The following is a 19,319-nucleotide window of genomic DNA, read 5'->3' on the forward strand; positions in this document are numbered from 1 at the left end:
TGTTTTTAAAAATTTTTATCAACAAAAGAAAAAAAGTATGATTTTATTATTATGTGTTAAACAATATCAATAAACATTTATGTTTTTAATTTAAACATAAATGTTTATTGATATTATAGATACAATGAATAATTTTTTATTCATTGAATCATTGAATATGATATTGTTGAATATAAAACTCGAAGTAAAATTATTTATTTTTCAATTTAAATTTTAATTATGAAAGAAAAAATATTGGTAAGTGTTTTATTGGTATCAAAAACTGTTATTATATTACTAATGTGTGTACAAGTTCGAGATAACAACTATTTCTCAACAATGTATCTGCATACATTAAATATTTATATAGCGAAACGAATTCCTAATTGTATAATTATTGTCTTTATTCGTGATTTAGCAATAGCAGACTAAATTTGACTCGATAATTAAAGTTGAAATTGAAAAATAAACAATTCTAATCATGAACTTGATTCAACAAGCAATAACAAATATAAAATATAACCTAAAGCAACATAATCTTTAAATTATTTTAAATAATAAAAGAAAATTAAATTCTTCAAAAATTACTTTCAAAAAAGAAAAAACTTTTACGAATCTCATATTGATCTATTTTATACATTATATCCAAAATTGAATATTATTCAAATAATTTTTTTTTTAAATGAAATTCCAAATAAATTCTTTTCATTGTATATTTTATATTATGCGTGAAAAAAAATACAGTAGAAAGAATATGAATTCGAATTTATTATGCACATATTAATATGCAATAAGGTGAGTAAATATATTATTAATAGCAAGTATTACAAATCGAATGACAAAGTATCGTATAACTGAATCGAAGCTGTGATAACAAGGACGCAATCGTGATTTGAAACAGTGAAGATTTTAAGTTTTTAAATTTAATGCTACATAGCTATGTTATATATAGAATAACTGAGATGATTTGTTTTTCAAATTTGATTAAGATAGAAAAATAAAATAATATAAAAAAGAATATTTTTTTTATAAAATTTTCTATAAGTATCAAATTCATACATATATATATATATATAAATCTATTTTGCATTTATTATTTAACATATATAAATACATGTGTTCTAAAGTTTATTAAAAATATTTTTAAAAAATATATTTTTTAAATGATTGATATAAATTTTATGCATTAATAAATATATTTTATTGATTTATTTTTTAGAAAATTACTATTTTATTTAAAAGCGATTAATTTAAGAAACATTAATTTTTTATAGAACTAGAATATAAGAATCAAAAAAGCAGAAATATTGTTTTGATATATTTCTCTTTCTTTTCAATTTATAATCATCATCATAATCTACAGTTATAGATTGTATTTTATTATCTATTTTACAATTAATTAGCATATGTTAGGAATTATCAACTTGAATTGATGTATTAATGAAGCAATTAATGTAAATAATAAATTTGCATTTAATGTATTCCATAGAAAATTGTTCATTGGAAAATTTATATAAAAATAATATAAATTTTTTATGTTTATAAAATTTAAAAATCAAATCAAACGGATAGAAATGCTGAAGATATTCTCGAATGTATTGATTCGAAAAAGCAAAAGAATAAATTTTATATACGAAAATATATCTCTAATCACTTTCAATTTTTTTCTATTTCTTTTTTTTTTTATATAATCATTTAATGCTAATAATATTAGTAAAACTTCAATAAATTAATTATAATAATTTTATAATTATAAATAAAATATAAAAAATTTATTTTATTAATTTTTATATTTTAAGATGCAATTAAGATATTATAGATATCAAATCTGTGAACGATATCAAAAATATACCTGTTAACAGGTCAATAACGCAATTATGTGACATTGTATCTAGAAAACAGTTTCGAAAGCGAATTGTTAAATAAAAGTTTACAAAATGAAAGTGTGGCATTGATAGTGAGCCAAAGCAAAATGAAGAAAAGAAAGAAATAAAAAATAAAATAAAGAATACAAGATTATTTCAAATAATATTTAATCAAGTAAAATAATATTAATCAAATAAGATAATATTTAATAATTATTAATTATTTTTCAAATATTTTATTTTAACAATGTGCAAATATAATAAAAACTATGATCAATTTTGACAACGAAAGATAAATAAAACAATTTGACAAAAATTTAAAAAAACAAATAATGACTAACAGTCGGATAAAATTTCAAAACAAATGGACTTTGTTCGAATAATAAATATCATACTTATTATTCGCTTTGTTACTTATTCTACTTAAAATCGAATTTGTCAAATTAAGCGTGAAAAGTAAATTCCACGAATTGCTGGTATTATCAGATCTTCATCTCATATTACCGTGCACCTGCTGATGGATTAAAGTGAGAAAGAATGAGAGTGAACGAGAAACTACTATTTAGGTTATAGTTTGGTTTTTTGTCACGCAACAGTAAACATAAATAACATGACAAGTTAATTAGATAAATAAGAATAATAAATTTGTGAAAAATTTAGAAAATAAACTGATATAAAAAAAAAATAAATAAAAAATTATATTAAAAATATATTTAAAAAATTAATATTAATAAATTAATAATTAATAATATTAAACAAATGAAAATTTTAAATTTCTCTTAATAATCACTATAAACGATGCTAAAACATTTTGTTCTCGAAAGAAAGTCATATTTATTTTAAAAAAAGGAAAATTTGTTCAAAGCTATTTTATAAATTTAAATTTATAATGATAATATAAATACTTGCAAATGGAATAATAATTAAATAATAATTAATTTGTTTAATTTTACTTAAAAATTAAGAAAATTATTTTGATATACAAAAATCATATGCATAACATTCTAAATAATTATTTGCACAATTTGATGAAATCTTCAATTATTAAAATTATTAAAATTATTATTATAAAATATAGTTGAACACGAAAGAAATAAAAAATATAAGATATTTTTAATTATAATATATATATATATATAAATATATAAAAAATAAAAATATTTCTTATATTCAACTATATTTTATGACAAAATTATTATATTATTAAAAGAAATATTCTATGTAAAATTAGAAAATTATAATAAAATCCTTATTTATACGAAAATTGGTGAAATAAATTATAATAAAAAATCATTCGATTTGTAAAGAAATTGTTTTCTAAGATACATATTGTATATTGTCGATTGATTTAATAATATATAATATATAAAACACAAAACTTTAAAAAAAATTAGATAATGGAAAAATAAAAAAAAACTCACCAATCGATACATTATTTTTTTCGTTTGCATTTTCGATTTTTACAAACAAAGGAAGATAATATTACATGGTCATAGATTTTATTTTTCATATTTTTTTTGAATAATTAAAATGAATATAAACACATTTATCATAATTTTCTATTAATAAACTTATTAAATTATAAAATTTATATTATTCTTACATTTTTAATATTGAGAAAGATCATACTATCTATAATTGTAAAAGAAAAATAACATACCTTGCTTTTTCAATTGAATCATGTTTCCATTATTCTCATTAAGAAACCAATCACAATTAATAATGGTATTTCAAAAATAATGCAACTGCCAAACTCAAATATGAAATTCAAAAAATTATAATTATATAATAATAATAATAATAATAATATATATAAATAAAGCAAAGTAAATGAATATAAATTTAATTAATTTATAGATTTTTTATATAAAATAAGCAAACAAAATTGAATTTTATTAAATATTAAAGTAAATAATGTGTTATAATAAGTACAATAAAGTTCAAAAAAATGTTGTTTCAAAATTATATAAAAAAATAATAATTAGTTTAATTATATTTTTTATGTTAAAAAGAATAAAATAAAAATAAAAACAGATGTTAATTTATTTTTTACATATAAATAAAATTATATTATAGAAAATTATTAAAATATGGAAAGTCATTTCATCAATGCAGTTGATGTAACGTTCAAAGAAAATTCTATGATAGTTGATCAAAACAAAGATTATATATGAGAAAGAATATATTCGTATAGTAAAAATTAAGGCTAAAATTGCAAAAATGCTTGTCTAAAAAAAAAATATATTCATTGATAAATTATGAAATATATAAATATAAATATATATATATTGTTTTTAATAATATAATTATTATATTAGAAAGTTCTGACTACCGTAGTACCTATTCAAAAAGGATAAAACAAAGGATCAGGGGAGAGTCTACATATTTGCGCGAACTTCGGTAACATTCAGATGCCTAGTGAACGTCACGTCGTGGCATGTGATCTTCAAATTGTTTTTTGAACAAGGTAAGTTTAAATTCGACAATTTTATTATAGAAGAATTACATTTTAGGGATTATTATCAAATATTAATTTTCGAAAAGTGTAAATTTCAAGATTTTTTTGAATCGACTAATAAAGATGCGTTTGTTAATACTTAAATCAATAAGATATCCTTTTATATTTAATTTAACTAAATAAAGCTTTATATATTATATATTTCAAATTATTTAAAATATATAAAATGAAGATAAGATAGATTTTAATGCAAACTAGATATTTTATTTAATAAGTTTGAATTAATGTGATTATGAAATTTATATACATATATAATCTATATTATTTTTTACGCAATATGAAATATAGATAAATTTTTTGATGGATAATATAATTGAAAACATGTTTAATAATACATAAGTTAATAAGATTTTTTTTCTCTTAAACTTAATTTTATTTAAAAAAATTTGTGTCCTATAATAGATATATTATCTATTTATTTTTTATCCATAATGAAAAATGTAATACAAAATATAATTATTTGATAATTCAGACGTGCTTGAATCGATAATTGTGAAATTCTTTTAATAATAATATACATTTTTTTTAAATATGTAAATATATAATATAAACATTAAAAATAGAATAATATCTATGTTTGCAAAAAAAAGACACAAATCAATTTTTTCTCATTCTTTTGAAATGATCGGAAAATATTTGCATGAAGACATTAAATATAAAATAATATTTATGTTTGCAAAAGGCACAAATCAATTTTTTCTCATTCTTTTGACATGGTCGGAAAATATTTGCATGAAGATGACATTCAAAAAGAATCGAAAGAATATTGAAAAATGTGATCTTTTCTTAATATTGATTTTAATGTTTTTTAACTGTTTGTTTCGATTATATAAATATTTATATAATTGGAAATTATAATTTATAGGACAATATAATTTTTTTTGTTCCAATTGATTTATTTTATATATATATATATTTATTTATTTTATATATATTTATATATTTTATATATATATTTATATATTTTATATATATATTTATATATTTTATATATATATTTATATATTTTATATATATAATTTTTATATTTTATATTTTTTGTTTAATATTTTATATATTTTTTATTATTTTCGAAAGATAGAAAATGGTATATTTTAATGAGGTGTAGATATTTTATATGACAATCAAATATTTAAATTAATGATTATTAAATTCGTGGTTTTTTAATATATACAATATAATCATAAATTTTTTTTTAGAAAAAATATAAATTCAAGTTTTTTTCGAATCTTTTAATGAATTGATAAATGTGGTATATTTTATATTATATCTCTCATATTATAATATTATTTTTGTTTTCTTGAATTTAATTTTATTTTAAAAAATCTAATTTTATTTTAAAAGTTCTATTCTAATTATTTATGTATATATTTTTTCATGTTTTATATCAAATTCGAAAGATAAAATAAATTTATATAATACTCGGGTGCACTTAAATCTTTAGTTTGAATCTTATATTTTATTTCTTAATTTTTCTTTTTCTTAATTCTTAAATCTCGGTGAAAATTAATTATTTCTTAAAACTAAATAATTTTTTAAAATTCGATTAAATTTTTTGATATTTTTTGTCTCGCATTTTTTTAAGGTATTAAAAAATATATTTAATATTTTTTTTTTTAAATAAAAATATTAAAAATTATATTATTTATTATATTTATTATTATTTATTTTTTTCTTCGCGATTCCAATTAATAATTTTTTTTTTAATTTTTTTTATATACATTATTTAGTAAATTAATTCTAAAATCTCAAAATTTAAATTATTAATCCAATTAAAGAAGTTTTTATTTTAAAGAATGAATTTTCATTGTGAAATTTATTATGATATATAAACATTAAATAAACATGTATAATTTGAATAATATTTTTATTAAAATAATATTTTTTTATTTACAGAAAGATGCAGATCATTTTTTTTTTTACACCATCAATTAATTCTGAGAGAAAGAATAATTTGATCAAATGAGAAGACATCGAAAGATAAGTGATTTTTTTCTTTACATATTGCTTTAAATTTTTTATTTTAAATTTGCATGAATTCAGATTTTTGTACCGAAAATAATATTCTAATTTATATAATATTTATATAATATTTATAAATTAAAAAATAGTTACTTTTTTTTATTATCTTTACGTTTTCTAAAATTTATATAATAGATATGTATCATATAATTATCATCATGTATCACAATATATCATATATTGTTAGTTTTGTGAAAATTATTTTTTGATACATACAAATGGTAAGTATAAAATAGATACAAATCTAAAAACAATTAGAAAATATAATTAATCAATTTATTATAAGTATATTTGAAAATTATTTAATTCATTCAAAAAAAAGAAAATTTTCAAAAAATTCTTTTTCATGAAAAATCGTGTTTTTTTTAATACGTATATATATTATATATATTTATAGAAATTTCACATATTAAATATATATATATATATATATATATATATATATATATATATATATATTTATACTATATTATATTACATTATATTATATTATATAACTTTCTTTTATATTTAATTGAAAGTACAATTTAAAAATATACTTCATCATTATATTAAATGTTACCATATCGTTTAATTATTATTTATGCATAAACGATTCCATACCGGACAGAACGAAGTGAACGCGTGACTGGTCTACGACCTCGGTTGAGAAGCAATTGACTACTCTGGAAACGATATTCTTGACTATTCTTGTCCTGTGTTACATATTTAAATATTTTTCTGTACACAACATTGCCGTAAGTTAATGTAAAGATCGAATAATTCATTTATGGCATATAACTGTCATATATACTGAAATACAATCAGAGATTTATTTTCGATAGTAAGTTTAAGTAATCAATTGATGATTAATTCATGGTATACCTCTATGCATTCTAATCGAAAAGGTATTATATTTTTTTATAATTTATTACATATAGAGATTATTTTATTATTAAATATTTATTTTTATGAAATCCTGTTTTATTGATATATAAAATTAATTTGTTGATTATTTTTATTTATACATTTGTTTTTTTCTTCTAAGAATAATTTAAATTTTATCATGTTAATAGTGTATGTTTATGTGAAATTAATTGATACAACTTATGCTGCATTATTGCGCATTATATTTCTATTATTATATTATTATATTTGATCATAACAAATAAGTTTAAATTAATATGAAATAATTTTACTGTACATATTTTTATTGTATAATAAATATTCTTATATATATATTATATAATAAATATAATCATATTCTATTATGTATCATATTAAAATGATATTCTATATATTGTACAGTAAAATTAATATATGTGTACATATTGTAGTAGTAAAATTTAGTAATATCTATGAAATAGAGTGATTGGTAATGGAGTAGATTGATAATAAAATGTAGAATTATATTGTAGTTTGATAATTGATTTTTATTTTAATTTGTTTTTACTTTATTCTCATTTTTAGCTGATTATTTTTATTTATATATTATATATTTTATTTTTATTTATAAATTTCAAACTTATATTAAACTCGACATTTAAACTCATTAAATCATTTAATGACACATAAAATCATTTAAAAAAATCTTTTATATATTATATTTCTAATTTATATTTCTATTTTCAGCTAATTATTTTTACTGATAGATGTTATTATGTGCTATGTGATTTTTCTCTATTATTTTATAATGGATATTAAATATTTATTTTTTTATTCTTGTTGATATGTAAAATTAATTCATGCGATATTTATGTGCTGCATTTTTGCGCACTATTCTGATCAAATTTGATAATTGATAACAAATTTAAATTGATGCGAAATTATAGTATATTTTCATTATATTTTCATAATAGATATAAAGATATAAAGATAATAAATATTAAGTTTTGTTATAGTTATTGTGAATTGAAAAGCAATTGTATTAGCTTTTATTAAATAATCAATTTCTCGTCAGAAGAGAGATCTAGAAGATCAACCTACATCATAATGTAGCGCTCATTTTTACTGATGTTTTTATATGAGTACTACTCGCACAATTAAAATTTTGTTTAATTTATTTATTGAATATATACAATCTATTAATCCTTTTCTGATATTAATGTATTTTTTTTATAATATTGGAGATACTGCATTTTATTTATCTCTGATTTCAATTTTTTTTTAATAATAATTTTGTTTTAATGTGTATCATAATTTTTTTTAGTTTATTGTTTATTTATTATATTATATTCCCCATTATTAAGTTCGTTACAGTTATCATGAATTGAAGAAAACGTCTTACCATTGTAGTACTCGATTTTTCATCGTTGGATAACTAATGGAATACATCATTCATGGATCTTACTATAGCGCTTACTTTCGCTGACGTTCGCTGACGTTCGCTGACGTTCCTGCACGTGCATTGCCCACACATTTAAAATATTGTGCTCACTCTTACATCAGTAAGATATATACGCATTGCTATTCTTTTATATTGTCAGTCAGTCTTCCTGCTTCTTCGGGAGCGGATCGAAAAGTTTATTGCGTGACATAATCGGTCATTCAAAACTATTAATTTTTATAATTTGATGTATCGTTTTTAATATTATTTTTCATTTCAAATAATAGTGATCATGAAGATAAATGTAATTCAAGGAGGAATGATAGCAATGATGGCTATTCAAATTGTTTTTTCCGAACAAGATCATGTTCCAACAATTTTGGGAGAGATTGAAAATGTTGCCAATAGTGCCACCAATCTTTGTAAGTGATTATTTTGAAGTTAAATATTTTTTTTTCTTTTTCTTATTCTTTTTTTCGTTTTTTTTTGTTTTTTTATTCTTTAGAATTAATTAAATAGAATTAATTAAATAGAATTAATTAAGTAGAATAAATTAAATAGAATAAATTAAATAGTATAAATTAAATAGTATAAATTAAATAGTATAAATTAAATAGTATAAATCAAATAGAATAAATCAAATAGAATAAATCAAATAAAATAAATCAAATAGAATAAATCAAATAAAATAAATCAAAGTTTCTTTTTACTAATCTTTTTATTCTTTGTTATATAATACTTAAGTTTATAATTATTAAATATAAAATATGAATATAAAAAATGATTAAGAATATAATAAAAGAATATATAATAAGTAAAATAATAATTAAATATATAAATAATAATAATAAATATTTTGATGAATTAATTTTAAAAAACTTAATTCTAAATTTTTAATTTTGAATTGGAAACTTGTAAAAACCGAATTTTAATATTATGGTGTAATAAAAAAAATAAAAGCAGAATAACTAAATTTAAATAAATTCGATCATTTTTAACATATTCACAAAGAAAAGTACTTTCTCTCAGATACACACTGACCTCGTTAAAAAAATACTACTCTACTTTTCAGTTGTATCTATGTCTATAATGTCTATAATAATATCGAAATTATTTATAAAAGTTCGTTTCATTGGCTAATTATTATTGTATTATGATTCAATGAAATGTTTCTTATATGAGTTAATTAAAATTAATATCATTTTTTTTTCAATGTTCGTCATAATTTTATTTAATTTTATAAATAGAAATAAGATTTTTACACTCAATAAATATTAGATATAGTATTAGTTTGTTAATGTGTTAAAAAAAAGGTAAAAATATAAAAGAGATTGAAAAATTAAAATTTATTTAAAAAATTTTGTATTATATAAAATTTCATATAATTATTATAATTAAATAATAATTATATTAATATTATATTATATTAATAATATATTGTGAATTTCACTTTTAAAAAGAATAGTTGTTATTATTTTATAATGTAATATTTATTTTTATATATTATTTTTTTGTAATATATATTTTAGTTTTCAAACTTAAAAATAAAAAAGCACTTTGTACTGAATTTTTATTAATCTATGAGAATGTGACACTATGATATGATAATTTCAACGTAAAAATAATTGTAACATGAATTCAATAATGATTCATTAAATGATATACATAAGATTCATGTTTATATCTCAAGCATCATTATATATTTATTGATATGAATTTTATATCTTACTACGTATAGTAATGCAACAAAAATTCACATTATTGATCGTCTAAGAAAATTGATCATGTATCATTTTAATAAAATCCTCGTATCTTTATATTTTTCAATTCGTTTTATTGCATTATTCGTAATTATTTTATTTTTGTTGTACTCATCTTCCGATATATATATATACACTTTCTGAAAGTAATAAAATATTTTTTAAATAAAAGTACAGAATATGATATTTATGTGATCAATGAACGTTGATTTATATTATTTAATGTGAATTATTCTAAAAAATATTTTAAAAGTTATTTCATTATTAACCGAATTAGAATAGAAATTGTTAATTTTATTATTTGTATTTTTTAAGTTCATCGATTCAATCTTTTAAGTTATTTATATAGCTAAAAAAGTAATAGAACAGTTTTTTAAATTCATTCAGATAAATAATTAATTAAAATTAATAGAAAATTATTTATCGTTGTATATTTTATATTTCAGAAATTATTTCCATTATCGTATATTATATGTATTGTTGTATATAAGACTTATACTACTAATAAAAAGTAAGAATCACTTATATAAAATTATATATCATATTATCTACAAAAAGAAAATTCTGTTCTAGAAATTGTCCATTTATTCATTTGTTCCAGTTACAGGAATTGTACAACGACAAAAAGAACTGATACATCGTATGACGGATACAGCTTCTAACTACAGTATGTGATATTTTTATCCAAGCAACTCTTGAATCGGTTTTCAAATTATTTCATCTGACAATTACATTTCTCTATTGCTATTTACGTCGAAATGTAACATATTTTTATTGATGCTTGAGAAATTAATCTTATATTTATATTCAAATATATTCAGATTTAATATTAAATCATAACAATAAAACTTCTAATAAATAGCATAAGTTAATATATATAATAGATTAAGATTTGAAATCCTATTCTTGCAAAATTAAAATAGCAATTTTAATAAAAAAATTTAATGCTAATTTTATTGACTAATAGATGTTGATTGGATTATCGTAAATCATAGTGGAATTCTCTTTGCTTTAGTTAATATAAATTTTCATGAATAATAATACTTCGTAGTGTGTAAGTTTCCATAAATTCAATGATCATCTGAATATTTTTCTTATTTATTTTTTATAGAGTTAATTAATTTACTTTCATATCCGATTTGATAATATATTCTTTAATATAAATAAGAAATATTCTTAATCATTCATGTATTCATTAACTTTAAAAATATTTTTATATTGTTATCAATATTTATTTGCTAAATTTCTTCATTATATTTATTAGTATTATTATAAAAATAATTAAAAAAAAATTTAATATAATAATATAAATATAATAATATAATATAATATAAATAAATTAAAAATTATTTCTCTTTTTTAACTATTTTCAGTCACAAATGCTGTAGAAAAGCCGAGGAATTTTATTATCAATGCAACTAGAATAACTACTGGTTACAGTAAGTACATAAATCTATATGTAATCATTTTAATTGACACTAATCGATATAAGAACAGTTGACAGTGCTGCTTCCAAGGGTATGGAATTTCCAATTAGAAGAGTTTTGGAAAAATTTCGTAACAGGATGCCTTATGGAATACCAGAACTAGGAATTCCACCTTTGGATCCATTTGAATTAGATGAAGTCGATATTGTAATTGAAAATCCGGAAATAGGAAAGTAAGTTTACTAATTGATTAAATTGTTGTTTACATTAAGGATTTTAAAAAAATCTTTAAGTATTTTCCTTAAATCTTTGTCATTGTTTTTATTATTATCCTATTGTCTTATATTTGAAGTGTAAATTTTTTACCATATTTCTGGAATTAAAAAAATCGAACTAATTTTTTGAAAATTTAAAGAAAAAAATTCTTTAAACTATGTAAAAAAATTCTAGAAAAAATGCTAATAGATTTTAGAATTTGATAAGAAAAATATTTTATATATCTATAAATTTGTTCAATGAATTAAAATTGATTTTCATCAATTCGAATATCTTATGTTTTAATATATTGTTCAAAATATTTAAAATCAACAAAATTTAAATTAAGCATGTTTTAAAATGTTACATTTTTTTATTTTTAAAAATATTTATTTCAAAAGATAAAAAATGAACATTTTGTATTTTTTTAGTATGAAAAATGTTTTTATTTTTTTTATTTATCTGATGAAATTATAACATAGTTATTCAATTTTTTAGCGTGTCTATCACTATCCAGGATCTACAGTTACACAATTTGTCGACCTTCATAATCAACAAAGCAAAGCTATCACTGATCGGACCAACAATTGCAGCAAATATTACTGTTCCAAGAATTTATGTTGAAGGCTTTTATAATATATCCGGCGATCTCAGTCAAAAATTTCAATTACATGGTTATGGCCCTTTTAAAGGAAATATACATGATTTTCAATTATATATAAACACTATTTTGGGTTATTCTAGAGGAGTGTATTTAAAGACATTCGATCTAGATTTTACTTTGAAATTTATTGATATAAATTTGAAGAATTTAATGGATGATCAAGAATTAAATGACATCATGAACAAGGTAGTAGAATTTTATTTTTTAAAATTTAATAACAAGTATACAGCTTTAATGGTTGAAATTATAGAAAGCTTTTGGGATTTAGTATTCGACTTGTGATATGCATAATTTAAAGAAAAAAATAAAAAAATTATATATTTCAAAATATCTTAATAAAAATTTGGCAATAAGACATAATCACAAATTATTATTTTTATTATTCTATATAATATTTGTAAGAAAATTAGCCAAAGTGGAAGTTCGTATTGAGAATTGTTAATTAATTTTTGAGATTGAATATAACAAATTAATAGAATAAAGGACAGGAAAATTTAATTTGCATACATTTATCCGTAGGTTGTTCAAGAATTGACGCCGAAGGTCTTGGATATTATCAAACCGGACATACTTCCGGATATCGAAAATTATTTAAGTGCAAAAATTAATGAAACTATTCATCATCTCACCATGAAAGATATAATTAATGTATTGATGGGCTATAATGAAATTCGAGAATTTACGTATCTTCCAGTATCTTAAAATTGAAGCTTATTTTTAAAAGTTTAAAAAATAATCCTGGTAATCTATAAATGTAGATAAAATAATTTTTTTAAGAGTTAAAAAAACTAAAACTACATTTATTATTTTATGTTTTTAATTTGAAAAAAAAATGAGATTTAATTTTTTTGTTTTTAAATATTTAAAGATTTGGTGCATATGTAGTAAAATTGATTATTGCTTATAATTTTTTTACTTTGTATAGTTTTGGGAATGGTAAGTAATTTTTTAGTTTTGATAATTATATTGTAAAAATGAGTATAATAATTTTAATAATTTAATTCTATTCTAAACAGAATTTTTCTGTTAGTTTTTTTTTTTTGAAAATGTATTGTGAAAAATATACGAATTACTTATTTATTCATGAAATAAGTAGTAAATTTTTCGCCTTTTGTATTCCAGTCATTTTCATTAATATTCCTTCTATTATTTTCCATACATTTTTCAAATGTTATACATTATTATTTTTATCAAAAAATTAAAATTTTTGTTACGTTGACATGAAAAATAGAAATAAGATATTTATAAATTATATTTATATAATTTTATTAAGAAAAAAATTAAGAAATATTGAAAATAATACGAAATATAAAATGAATCATGGTTTTGTTATTTAGATTGAATGAATTTGTTAAAAATAAAGTATTTTACGTTCTGTGTTATTTGATATATGCGATATTTATGTTTTATTGATATGGTAATTCAAAATGACATTCGTCAATACTGAGAGGAATTTAATAACTTTTGTGATTGATATATTATACTTTCGATAATTTTATCAATTATTACAATCAAATTTTATTACCAAAAATTTTAAAAATTTCGGATTTTTAAATTTTAGAGCTATAGTGTAATAATAATAATAAGAGAATAATAATAATAATTCTAATAGAATAAATTATAAATAGTTAGTTTATTATATTATATTAATCTGTAGTAAATATTATAATTTATCAACTAATTCCAATCAAATTTCATTAGTTGTAAAAATTTAAAATTTAATCTAAGTAATAATTTAATAATATATTAAATATTAAGTAAATGCAAAATTAATATAATATAAATCATATAAATTATCAAAATCATAAAATTGGTTAAACTAATTATTATTATTCAGAATTTTAGAATTTTTGTTTTTAGGATAATAATATTTTAGGATATTAATATTTTAGGATATTAATATTTTAGGATAATAATAAAATGATAAATGCAAATAATAAATTGTCTTCATTTAATGATACAATAGAAACAATACAAATTGTTGCAAATGTTTTTTATATAAATAACAAAATTATATGATTAACTTAGTTTATTAATTTTAAAGTTGAGGGAAAAAATTTTAAATTCTTAAAAATAATATTTCTTAAGTTTTTCATAAAAACAAATAATTAATATTAAATTTTTTCAAAATAATGTTTTCATCGTTTTCAATTTAATTAAATTTTAATTAAAACTAAAATTTAAATTATATATTATTTATCGATTTTTCATTGTATGTGATATATATAATAAAAAAATTATTTTAATAGGACAATATGCTTAAATATGGAGATGAAAAATAAAAATGCGCATTTTTTATAACTTCTGATCGCATAAACAACTCTATAATTGATATTAATGATAATCAGTATACAAAATAAATCATAAAACAATAAGAAACCAGATTATATCAACTTATCAATGTAATTCAGTTAAATTAATGAATATTTTATTGCAAGCAAAAAGAAAGAAGTAAAATTATCTGCAGGTATGATTATTTTTTGTTTTCATAAATCTTTTTATAATATAAATAATTATTATTTATTAATAATTTATATATTATTTATTATTTCTTGATTATTTATAATGATATATTTTTGCCTTTATATTATAAAAAAACTTTCGTTATATTCTGTAGTTTTATCATACAAAAATGTATGATTATAAAATATAATATAAAATAATATAAAACGATTTGTCTTTTTTTTTTTTTTTTTTTCTAATGTTATAGAAATGCTCACTTTTAACTATCAATCTTTGATATCCAATCTTTAATTATGACTGAAAAATGACCGACAAGCCATTATCATTTTTATTGATATTCTGTATTGTTATCGTTTATCATTAAATACGTGCCTCCACTTATATTTCGAACCTATCAAACAGTTTCAAAGATAATTTTATTTGACCCATTTTTATTCATCATAATAATCAATATCGATTAAACTTTAAATTCTTCAGTCATTTATATATTTGTTTATATTTATATTTAGTTCTTATATTTTCATATGTTTATATTTTTATATATTATGTGCTACAAATTTTAAAATTATATATTTAAAATTGATATTTTAAAATTATGATTCCAAATAGAAGTTTTTTTTTATTGAACAAACAAATTATATATTATAAATTAATCTTTTCGATTTTATTTTTATTATGTATTGAATATCTTCTGAAAAGTAATTTTGTCTCCTAATTTTAAACTTTTTAATGAGGTAAAATATCTTACATAATTGCAAATAGAGTGCGAAATTCTGATTGCTACTTTAAATTTTATTATGAAAAATTACTGATTATTTATGATAAATTTATTTATATTATAAAAAAATATTATTTATCAAATGAGTAAAATTTATTTGATAGTCAATAAATTTGATAGTCAATAAAATTGAACTATTGATTTCTCAAGTTTCTTATTAAAAATATAAATGACTTAACATTTTTGATATTAATCTTCAAAATTAAATCATTGTTTTTCTCAGCAGTTTTTTAAAGTTTATACCAGCTATTTTTTTATCTTAAAATCGAAAAATTTTTTCCACATCTCAATTATTTTAAATGAAATATTATAATTATTTATTTTTTGTATAGTAATAGTTTGATTTACTTATAAAATCTTAGGAATATTAAAATATTTTATTTTATTTATTGAATTATTTTTGTGTATTTACATGAATAAGAATTTTTCCAATATATTCTATCAATTTATTCTTTTAATATTATTATATAATTATTTTTCTTTAATTAGCAAATTCATATTACTTTTCAATTTAAATTTCATCGTTATAAATATATTTCAATTTCTTTTCCAGAATCTAAAAATCAAACATTGGCAATTCAATTTGAAGAATAGTAATTCTTCATCAAGACAATATCGTTTTATACTTTTCGTGACTAAAATCAACAGTTGGTGAATACCCGACAAAGAAATGATTATTCCCGAATATTGTTACGACGAAAATATACAGTTCATATAGAAAGAGAGAGAGAGAGAGAGAGCATAACTCGGAATCGCATGCGTAAGATCTGACAACGATATATAGAGTACCAGAGGGAAATCAGTTGCGCTTAAACGGCGCCTGGTATCGGACGTTTTAACGCAATATGAAAGATATTAGTTTCACCATTTTTTTATAAAGTATTAATTGTTTTAATGAGTGGATTTTGAAAATTTACGGTATAAGATAAAATCTAGTGTAAAGATAAAATTTATACTTAATCAAATTTCAAAACTTGTTTATTGAAAATTGAAGTTGGAAATTGAGGATTGTTGTTTTCTTTAAATGGAAACATCTGCTACTTTTTGATAGATGATTTGTGATAGACAAAATTAAAAAATTAAAAGAAAAATAGAAGCGCAATTTTTTCAGCGCATTATCAAGTGGAGAGATATTTTTAATGATTTTTTACTTTGATCATTGAACAAATGTCGGACACACGTTTGATAACTTCTATGTAATATCCTGCTGAATAATTTCCGGTAAGTGGATATTCTAAACAATTTTATATTTTTCATATAAAATATGGGATAATTTTAATTTTAATTTTATACATATAATAATATTTAATTTTAATCTTCAATGAAAATTTAAAAAATGAAAAAAGTTTATTTTTACGAGATTATTATATGAAAATATTTTGAAGTTCTGTAATAAATATTTAATAATTTTTTAAATATATTACAATGTCATAATAAATTTTAATACCATTCGTATATTCTTTAAGTTCTCAGAAATGAAAAAGAATTTGAAAGCTGAAAAAATATTTAGAAATTCTTATTCTGTTAGTATTTAAATTTTTTTAAGTTTTTCATTGTTTTTTTTTTTTTTATATATTTAATAATTTTTTTTAGACATTTAATTTCTTAACATTAAAATATATTTAATTGAATATTTAAATATATTCTATATTCAACGAAATCAAAAAAATTAAAATAAATTAGATATTATTAAAATTGTTTTTAGTTATTATTAATATAATAATTTATACATATTTTATATATATTAAAATTCTTTGTAATTAAATTTGTTGAATTCTAATTTTATTTTACTTCAAATTTCTAAAAAGATTAAAAAAAAGAAAATAAAAAATAAAGAATCATAATATACATATTTGCGGCGTTTAAAGATAGTTTGTAGAAATTCGTCGAGTTTAAAATGAGTTTAATGTTCCTATCGTTGGTAGATAAATAATGTAAAACGATGGTTTCTCAAAGCACCTGCTGGGGAACTGATATTTTTATAAATAAACTTGAAATATGTTCATGATGTTTAATCACAAAGCATAAGTAAAATAAGTTTTAATTAAATAGATACCAGATGTTAACATCTTATTATTTTACTTTAATTTTTTTACTTAATTTGGCTGATTCGATAATAATCAAATTTTTTATTCAAGAAAGAATATGTAAACAAATATTTCATGGAATTTTGATTTTCATTTTCTTACATAATAAGATAAAAAGAAGTATTGCATGAAAAATATTTTATTTATTTTTTTGAGATAAAAGATAAATCAATACATTCGTGGATATTTCTTTAATCAGATAAATGATTATATATTAAATCTATTCATTAATATATAAATTTATTGATAATAAATAAAAGGAAAAATTTTTATTTATAATACCAATAATAACCACAAATTCTCATATTTATCTTTTTCATTTATATTCAATAATTAAAAATATTTCTAGATGATATTTGAATTTCGACTTTGAACGATATAAATGTAATCAGATTAATCATTAAAATAATATAAAATGAGTATTTCTATATATTGTTAAATAACTTATTAAAATAGAGTTTATCTTTATAAATAAAAATAAATAATAAAAAAAGTATATTTGTTTTAAATCTGAATGTATGTTATACTTCAGATTCTTTCATAAGTTTGAAAAGTTTAAAATTCTTCAATTATTTTTTTCTATAATTATATTTCATCTTTTCAAGTTTCTTAAAATTTGTTAATTATATTTTTTCAATATTTCTATTCTTTGTTAGAAAAAGAATTTTTCTTTGCAATATTATTTTCTTTATATTTTCTGTTTACAAATAAAATTGAAATATTTATTATAATTTTTATTAGTGATTAAAATGAGATAAAAAGTAAATAAGATATTTAAATTTAAATAAAAAATTTGTTCTTCATCATTAATTTACATTCATTTCGAATTTGTCTTCTCAAGCTTCACAGTGAAATAGCCTCGTAATAATCAGACATATTATGTTGATTAAGGGAGGCAAGTGAAAATTGTTTAATGTTTTTGTATTTAAAAATTCTTTTCATATTTTAAAACTTTTTCATTGAATTATAATCACTTTCTTTATTATTAAAATATTATATTAAAATATTATAATGTATCTTATTAAAATATTATATTAAAAAAAAAATAAGCAATATAATTGTTAAGAAACATTAAAATTTTGTGATTTTAGGAAATTTAATAATTCAGATTTATAATTAATTTCTATTAATTTAATTTTAGAGTATTTTCTTAATATATTTTTTAAAATAATTTTAACTTCAATATTTTTTTAAAT

General features: G+C 18.3%; 2 protein-coding genes across 9 annotated transcripts in view; both read left to right on the top strand.

Annotated features, from left to right (window-relative positions):
- The first annotated feature begins 8,609 nt into the window (after window positions 1–8,609).
- LOC551572 lies at window positions 8,610–13,911 on the top strand. Of its 5 annotated transcripts, none has more exons than XM_016913805.2 (7): window positions 8,610–8,810; window positions 8,977–9,111; window positions 11,051–11,116; window positions 11,823–11,888; window positions 11,947–12,109; window positions 12,630–12,981; window positions 13,315–13,911. In XM_016913805.2, coding segments are annotated over exons 1-7 (966 nt in total). In that variant the 5' UTR covers window positions 8,610–8,809; the 3' UTR covers window positions 13,498–13,911. The 5 variants fall into 5 exon arrangements, with proteins under 5 accessions (XP_016769294.1, XP_016769295.1, XP_623967.3 ...); XM_016913807.2 differs by lacking the exon at window positions 8,610–8,810 and adding an exon at window positions 10,896–10,960 and having other exon boundaries at window positions 8,973–9,111; XM_016913806.2 differs by lacking the exon at window positions 11,051–11,116 and having other exon boundaries at window positions 8,613–8,810.
- Window positions 13,912–15,031: 1,120 nt separating this feature from the next.
- LOC726953 (parathyroid hormone/parathyroid hormone-related peptide receptor) overlaps window positions 15,032–19,319 on the top strand; it is a 28,644-nt gene continuing 24,356 nt past the window's right edge. For 2 of the 4 annotated variants that reach the window (XM_016913790.2, XM_026442301.1), the window contains exons 1-2: window positions 15,032–15,262; window positions 16,590–17,257. The gene's annotated coding sequence lies outside the window, so the exon portion shown is untranslated. The remainder of the gene's footprint in view (window positions 15,263–16,589; window positions 17,258–19,319) is intronic. The other 2 variants (XM_006566835.3, XM_006566836.3) reach the window with 2 other exon arrangements.

The sequence above is a fragment of the Apis mellifera genome, linkage group LG8 (genome assembly GCF_003254395.2).
Source record: "Apis mellifera strain DH4 linkage group LG8, Amel_HAv3.1, whole genome shotgun sequence".
Classification (NCBI taxonomy): Eukaryota; Metazoa; Arthropoda; class Insecta; order Hymenoptera; family Apidae; genus Apis; species Apis mellifera.

What these genes read in the sequence shown, in the direction of transcription:
- LOC551572 (XM_016913805.2), top strand. An exon ending in TAGAATAACTACTGGTTACA is followed by an intron (nt 11,889 to 11,946) that starts GTAAGTACATAA and finishes ATATAAGAACAG; the next exon opens with TTGACAGTGCTGCTTCCAAG. An exon ending in TAAATGACATCATGAACAAG is followed by an intron (nt 12,982 to 13,314) that starts GTAGTAGAATTT and finishes ATTTATCCGTAG; the next exon opens with GTTGTTCAAGAATTGACGCC.